Source organism: Gymnoscopelus microlampas, assembly GCF_963454915.1.
Source record: "Gymnoscopelus microlampas genome assembly, chromosome: 15".
In the NCBI taxonomy this organism is placed as follows: Eukaryota; Metazoa; Chordata; class Actinopteri; order Myctophiformes; family Myctophidae; genus Gymnoscopelus; species Gymnoscopelus microlampas.
In genome coordinates this window covers 32,288,775-32,296,516 of record NC_139952.1, presented here as the reverse complement: position 1 = coordinate 32,296,516, position 7,742 = coordinate 32,288,775, and the positions used below count along the sequence as shown (strand labels likewise).

General features: G+C 41.2%; 1 protein-coding gene across 1 annotated transcript in view; it reads left to right on the top strand.

Moving 5' to 3' along the window:
• Positions 1-1,102: 1,102 nt before the first annotated feature.
• The window catches only part of rfx5 (regulatory factor X, 5), a 16,812-nt gene continuing 10,172 nt past the window's right edge, over positions 1,103-7,742 (top strand). The window contains exons 1-7 of the mRNA XM_084080681.1: positions 1,103-1,130; positions 3,870-4,034; positions 4,940-4,973; positions 5,267-5,349; positions 5,804-5,929; positions 6,295-6,411; positions 7,720-7,742. The exon at positions 7,720-7,742 is cut by the window's right edge and continues 56 nt beyond it. Coding sequence (XP_083936807.1) covers positions 3,910-4,034; positions 4,940-4,973; positions 5,267-5,349; positions 5,804-5,929; positions 6,295-6,411; positions 7,720-7,742 — 508 coding nt within the window. The 5' untranslated portion in view covers positions 1,103-1,130; positions 3,870-3,909. The remainder of the gene's footprint in view (positions 1,131-3,869; positions 4,035-4,939; positions 4,974-5,266; positions 5,350-5,803; positions 5,930-6,294; positions 6,412-7,719) is intronic.

Genomic DNA, 7,742 nt, shown 5'->3' with positions numbered 1-7,742 from the left:
CATCAGCACCCGAAGTACATGATGAATTTGACTTGACTGGTTTCAATCATAGTTCAGAGATATCACCGTAACAGAAATCAATCTGTATTTAATATCTATATACACAATATTGAATTACTATACTGCCCTACAAAGAAAAAGTGTAGTTCCTTGTTGTAAACAAATACTGACAGCTTTTATTTTGCATGGTTGAATTGATAGAATTCTTTGAGTTTGTCTAACTGAAAACACTGTTGTTGGGGCAGTTTTAAGGAGTGTTAAGGCTTTGTGTAGCATAGTGGTTCTATAAGCAATTGCATTCATTGGGTGGTTTCAGAGAGTTATGAGGTTCTGTAAATGCATTGAGAAAACAATATGGCAATGCATTCATATTAAACAGAAAATTACTGGATTCAAGTAAAAATGGAAATGAGCCACTTAACCTTTTAGTGGAGTAATACTTGATCAGGAATATTTATACCACATGTATGACTCAATAAATGTTTTTTTTTTGTACTCCACTGGTTCAACTTCTCAATGTGGGGTCCTGAGACCCCCAGGGCCTGGGGTCCTTGAGGGAGTTCCAGATGATCCCCAGCTAAATGATAGCCAAATGGACCCTTACAGATCTTATTCTGAGATTCCGATTAAAAAGACTGAGAATCAATCACTACTGAAAATCTGTTTTTATCCATACCACAGACTCTTGTAGTATTGAACCACACATTAACTACTGCCACCATGACATCAGTCTGATGTCAATATTATGATCCCTTTATTTGAAATGAATACAACATGAAAATGAAGCCCATTATGTGCGTCCATGTTTTATTATGTGAATTAATTCATGTCCATTGCTTCACTGTCTACGTAGAAAATAGAGAAGTTAACATATTCACATCACTTTTTTCAAAATTGTACTTTCACTTTCGTTGCTATGGAAATGTCAGTCACTGGGCAGACCCGAATAAATCCCAGTCCAAAAAAGAACTCCGCTCAACCAATCATATTAAAGCCTGGTTCTGTATCCATGCAGAATCCGCGCAGCCAGCCAATCAGAGCAGACGTCGTCTTTGTAGTCAGGCAGACATCACACTGTCGTCCAATCACAAAAACATCTGAAAGGGGATTTTTGCTGTATCCTGGATCAGGTACTTTTCTTTTTCTTTTGTAAAATAATTACTCGGGTGTGTTTCATCTGACGTGACACAAAACAGTCACATAATTTATAAACTATTCTGTCGAATTATTTAGAAAATTTCTAACACGCGACACATTGTGTTTTTAATGGGGTTTCCATTGCTCGCTAATGTTAGCCAAATGCAACTAGCTCAGCTGGTTAGCATGCTATGCTAGGTTAGCGGCTAACGGCGAACGTTCACTTGACGTAAACCACGCGCTTTATCCCCCGTTAACAATATGCACGTGAAAAAAAAACTACAGCTAACGAGCGCGCGCGGGGGAGCTATTAGCTAACGGCTAATTAATTAACACACTTCGTCGCACGAGCCGCGCGTCGCTAGACAAAAATGACGTAATGCCATATAATGAAGAAGAAAGAAAATTGTGTCGACGCTAGCGCGTCATTTTTTCTGTGTTAAAATTACGTCATTTTTGTCGCGCGTGGAAAGGCCCGTGCGACGAAGCCTGGTTGATCCGCTGACAGTTAACTGACAGGCTAACGTGCAGCCTGGCTGCTACGGCTCGGTGTTGCATCAGAATCGGTGACCTATCGAATAATGTCTCCTCTGACCGAATACAAAACGGCCAGAATCGTTCTGGTCACCGTTTTCGATAAAGGCCTCCATGGGGGATAAATGTGGTGTGACTTTATGAGTCAGTCGTCATTCACAACCTGCTGCTTTCATGCTCTGTGAACAATAATATACCAATGACAATTAGGTCACCGACTTGGGTGCAACACCAGTGTTACTACTACAGTATTACTACACTACAGAGATATTGTCTGTTCTGACATGACAGCCGGTGTGACTGACTGGCGCGTGCCGTGAAGCATACTCCATTGCATGAGGGTGTTGCTCAGTGGTGGAAAAAATACTTACTTTTTTTACTTAAGTAAAAGTGTCAATACTGCAATGTAGAAATACTCTGTTACAAGTAAAAGTACGGAATTCAAAATATATTTGAGTAAAAGTACAAAAGTATTGGTATCAAAATGTACTTACGTACCAAAAGTAGAAAGTACTCATTATGCAGAATGTCTTCAAATGTATAAACATCTTTAGAAAATAGCAGATCTACAAGCTCACAATGCATTGAAATGTATATAGGACTGTAAGTGGGTAATGCATGTTTTGTAATAAGTAAGTAACTAGTAAAGGTTTCACACACACACACACACGCACGCACACACACACACACACACACACACACACACACACACACACAGCTGCCTATCTTGTTTCATGTCTGTCCAAGGATATATTGATTGACACTTTGACTTATTTTCTTTGCCCGACTCCATACTATGTATTTAATTATTTATTTATGATTGAAATGGTTTACATAAATAGTTCTGCTGATGTCCACTACTCAGGCAGATAAGTTTGGACGTACTGTATGATGTCAGAAAAAATAGCTGTATTCCATATGATGCATTTTGCCCTACAAGTTAGCATGCAGGAATGGGGAAAGTACTCAAGGAAATAGAAACTTGTTTTCTATCAAATATTTATCAAAGATTTAAAATGTTCTTGTCATACATCCATATAATCCAGTCAGATTTGGATGCATAAACTGTATGCTTAGTACTTTCATATGTCACAACCACATAACAGTGACAAACTATGACACTAACACTAACCTCTGGTTTGTCATCTGTAACATGCATCACATAGTACTGATTTATTTTTTATTAATGGTCAAATGATCGTCTTGAACTCATCAAATACATATTACTGCAAGACAATACTGATTCCCACCCTATCGGTTTGCAACTCAGATGGCGCTGAGCCGACGGCACAGCCATCACATCACTCATTACTGATGCCTTGCTCAGGCCTTTGTCCCATTAATGGCTTTATTTTTAGACTCGGCATTTGCAAGTTGAGTTTGCACATTTGAGCGAATAACCAGTTAATGCTGGCCAAACACAGTTGCGCAGTTAATGAGTGTTTGAATATTGCTGTTTTTCTCCAGGGACTATTTTCAGTAAGCCTTTTCAAATGAATAGGCATTTTAAAATGCTTTATAACACAGTGGTGATAACATAACTTTGACAAAAACTAAAGGCACAATTACAGTAAGCATCTTGGATTACCTGTCTCAAGCAAGTTTCAAGTCCCTGCAAAGTTTCATACTACTGAAATGAATGGAAACCATGGGCTTCCTTGAAAATCAAACAAACCACTGTATGCTTTGTAAAAGGGTGCTCAGTAATATCAAGTATACCGGCATGAATGTGTTATGTTCTAATAACATGGGTCACACTGTGATACATGGGGTTTGCTGTAAGTCGCTATATAGTGGTTAAGGTCCCTTTAAGAGACTGTGGTTATTATGGGATGCTGACGTTACGCGCAGAGCGCGCGCTAAAACGAGGAAGTATGATCTGTACTGTAAAGGAGTGTAAGAGTCTGACGTTGAAACGTGTGAGCGTGTCAGTCTTTTCACACTCATCAGAATGGTCAGTGAGATCAACATGATAGACCACCAGTATGGTACTTTAAAATTATTATTATCTGTTTTTTTTATGATTACTTATAGTAATCACAACTGTTACAAACTCAAGCAACTCACTCAACCGACCACAATCCAATTATTGATCAGAATGCCACCCTGGACTTTCCTGGACTTTTCTGTGTGTATCTCCTTGTCCATCTTGTTTGCATGTCTGTATCAAAGCAGTGATTTGTGCTTCTATCCCGTAGATGGCGTTAGGGAGAAGCTAGGCTGTGTGTAGCAGCAGTGATGTCAGAGGAGCATCGACCCCCCGGCAGGAGGGGAGGGGGGGGAGGAGGAGGAGGAGAGCTGGACCAGGGGGAGGGAGAGACAGAACCCAGCATGTTACTGCAGAAACTCAAGACCAACATCTCGTAAGTTGACGCTACTACTACTGCAATACTACTTACAGCTATTTACGCTTCATCCCTGATGTAATCAGTATATGCCCATGTATGGGCATACCCAAATATGGTCATATTGGAGGTTCTGGACAACCGGATCCCCATATACAGTATATATGCCTATATATGGGCATACCGGTTGTTGTGTAAGGGGTTAACACCAGTGTCGCGTGAGAGCCAATGAGAACGCTTGATATACAACATACATGTAAGGATAAGGATAATTCCTTTTAACAGGTTGTTCATGAAAGTCCTTGCAGTCTTGTTTCCAATGAGAACCTGTGAGCAATTAGGGGTTATAAGAGTCTTGCTCAGGGACAAATTTCATTTCATCGACACATATGCTGGCCTGGCCTGGAATCGAACCTGGGGCAACCAGGGCCTCTGGCTCCCTAGGCGGGCTCACTAACCACTCAGCTATGGCCGCCCCATGTCATGTGATCATATGCCGGCTGGATTTGAAGTAAACTGAACAGAACCTCTCTCTCTGCCTCGTTATTATTAGACTAGGATAATAACGTAACATGGTGTCAGAATAAAGTAGACATTAAAGAAAGTGGCACTTCTGGACAAGGGCCTATCCGACCGACTCGACACCGGGCACTGCACACTGAAGTCGATTGGTTAGACAGTTCTCGAGATATGTGAACTACAGACACACACTCAGAGATTTTGCACATTTTTGTTGGACTGGATTTTCTTCATCTACTTTTAGGACTTGCCACTGATAATGTTTTAGGTCCTATTCATGCAGAAAAAAGTAGAATATTCTAAAAGGCTAACAAACTGTCAATCAGCACATTAGTTGAAGTATTACACGAGTTGTGTATAAATGTTATAATAAACTGACTCAGACTGTATGTTTTATCTAACAGGAAGAACGTACAGGAGAAAGTAGACAGGATTCTGGTGAGTAGCTAACACACACACACACACACACACACACACACACACACACACACACACACACACACACACACACACACACACACACACACACACACATCACCATGTTTAAACGGTAAGTTTTGGACTTACTTAGTGGTTGGTAGAGTATTTAAATGCTTTATATTAATATTATGACACCAGATGGTGGATTTAGGCTGTGGCTTGTTCAAAATATATTTTTTCTATTCTATAATATTCTTCTTCTACTAAATACTATAATGGTGTCATAATTATCTCTGTTGTGTTTTTAACAGCAAGACGTTCAACGATTCAATGACAATGACAAGCTGTACCTTTACCTCCAGCTGCCCTCAGGACCCAGCTCTGGGGACAAGGGGTAAGCGTGTGTGTGCGTGTGTGTGTGGGCGGGGGTTTACATGCGTGTGTGTGTCGTGCATACGTCTAGGTGTGTAAAAGCCTCTGTAAGATTCCTCAGAGCAAGTTAGTATGCTGTGCTGTCAGACTACGTAGGACAGACTCATCATTCATACATTTTTCCTAACATAAAGAGAGGTGGAGTGTGCTCTCTCTCTCTCTCTATCGCGAGATGACAATCTGTCATGTCTGTCTGCACAGACATGTGCTGGTGATGAAATTTACATTGAATAACACTAACTATCTGATAGTACCACAGTCTGTTGACGCTAAAAACGTTGGGACTAAAAACCTCTCTTTTTAACAAGAAAAAAATCTTAATTTGAACATATTTGTGTGTGTGTGTGTGTGTGTGTGTGTGTGTGTGTGTGTGTGTGTGTGTGTGTGTGTGTGTGTGTGTGTGTGTGTGTCCACAGTAGTGGGGGTGACTCCAGTTCAATGAACACAGCTGATCAACTCCACACTTGTAACTGGATCAGAAGTCACCTGGAGGAACATTCAGACACCTGTCTGCCTAAACAGGATGTCTATGAGACGTACAAGTAAGTACACACACACACACACACACACACACACACACACGCGCGAGCGCGCGCACACACACACACACACACACGCACACACACACACACACGCAGGCACGCACACACGCACGCACGTGCACACGCACACACACTCAAATTGTCCAACATTATTACTGTGATACAGTTAAAGATAAGAAATTAGCTTTTTATTATCTTCTTCCTTGTATTATCCTTTTGACAGATGAGTGCAAATATGTTTGTATAATAAATGCATCAATCAGTCTAACCATGTGTGTGTGTGTGTGTGTGTGTGTGTGTGTGTGTGTGTGTGTGTGTGTGTGTGTGTGTGTGTGTGTGTGTGCGCGCGCGCGCGTGTGTTTCAGGAGGTACTGTGATAATCTACAGCATCGACCGCTGAGTGCCGCAAACTTTGGTAAAATAATCAGAGATATTTTCCCCAACATCAAAGCCAGGAGGCTGGGAGGACGAGGCCAGTCCAAATATCCTTTAATGACATTAATTATTATTATCATTATTATTAGCACACCAGCTTGAATCCAGCTCTTAATCCAGAGCGATTTACAGTAAGCAAGGTAAACACAAGGTAATCTATATATCAAATGCATAGAGACAGTGCAGTGCGGAGATGTGTGCCCTCAGAAGGCATTCCAATAAATGAATATAAGTCTAATGTGCACTGTCTCTGTAATCTAGGATCATCATAGGTAAACCAAGAACCTATCATCAGTCTAAACATTCTATTATCAGAAAATAAATAATATAAACATTGAAACTATACAAACTATAGGCCAGGTCAACAAATTAACCTGGCATCTGTCTAAATCACCATAGACTAACAATCATAAATTAGTTGATAATCATAGATTAGTTATTTAAATCTAAGATGAAGAAGTACTGTACCTATCCTATTATACAATAGAGAGTCGCGCGCATGCATGGCTGTGTGTTTGTGGGTCTGCGTGGTTCATGCGGGTCCTCATGCTCTCTCTTTCAACAACACAAACTGATGGTCACTCGACCATGCTCTCTCCGTTCTCTCTCTCAATACAAACTGATGGTCACTCGACCATGCTCTCTCCGCCAAGACAACGGTACGTTTCGCTTTCGCCTCTGCGCACCGCTGTTGCAATGAACGTCTACAGGCTACTAGACGAGAGCCCCGCGCCAGCAGCTAGACGGAAGGGTCGCGCAGCGACCCGCACCTCTAGTAACTTACAAAAGGCATCATTAGACGGGACCCTGCTCTAAATATTTAATGAATTATGGTGCGTCATGTGTGTCGGTGCGTGCGTGTCATATCGGCATTATGTTTCATGTAGTTGGAGCGTGAATACCCCCGCTGGGCTCTCCTCCGGTCTTGTGTTTATTGTGTGTTCCACTATTCCCTCCTCATTGCAGGAAGAATAGGAAGGCAACAGGCAGAAGATAAGTAGTAACGAGATGCGCACGCACGTTATTGCGCTAGTCCCTCCCGAGACGCAAGTGTATTCAATTATTTGCACGCTCATTTATTTGCAGTATGTTGGACTAAGATTTGAAGCTTTTCCGCTGGCGTTCATGACAAATGATGGTTTTTCCATGACCTGGAAATGTATTCTGGTATTCAAATGGCACACAGTGTACACAGCTTAAGAATAAACAAGATGTTTAGATATGGGAGTAAGTAGTCGTAGTCAATAGTCATATCTCCTTACCAGAGTTCACCTAATAGGAAGCAAAACTATGATGAATCCAATAGAATAGAAGATGTTTTATTGTTAATATTCCTTAACCAGGGGGGTGGTTACGTACTGTTACAGTGGTATCAGAA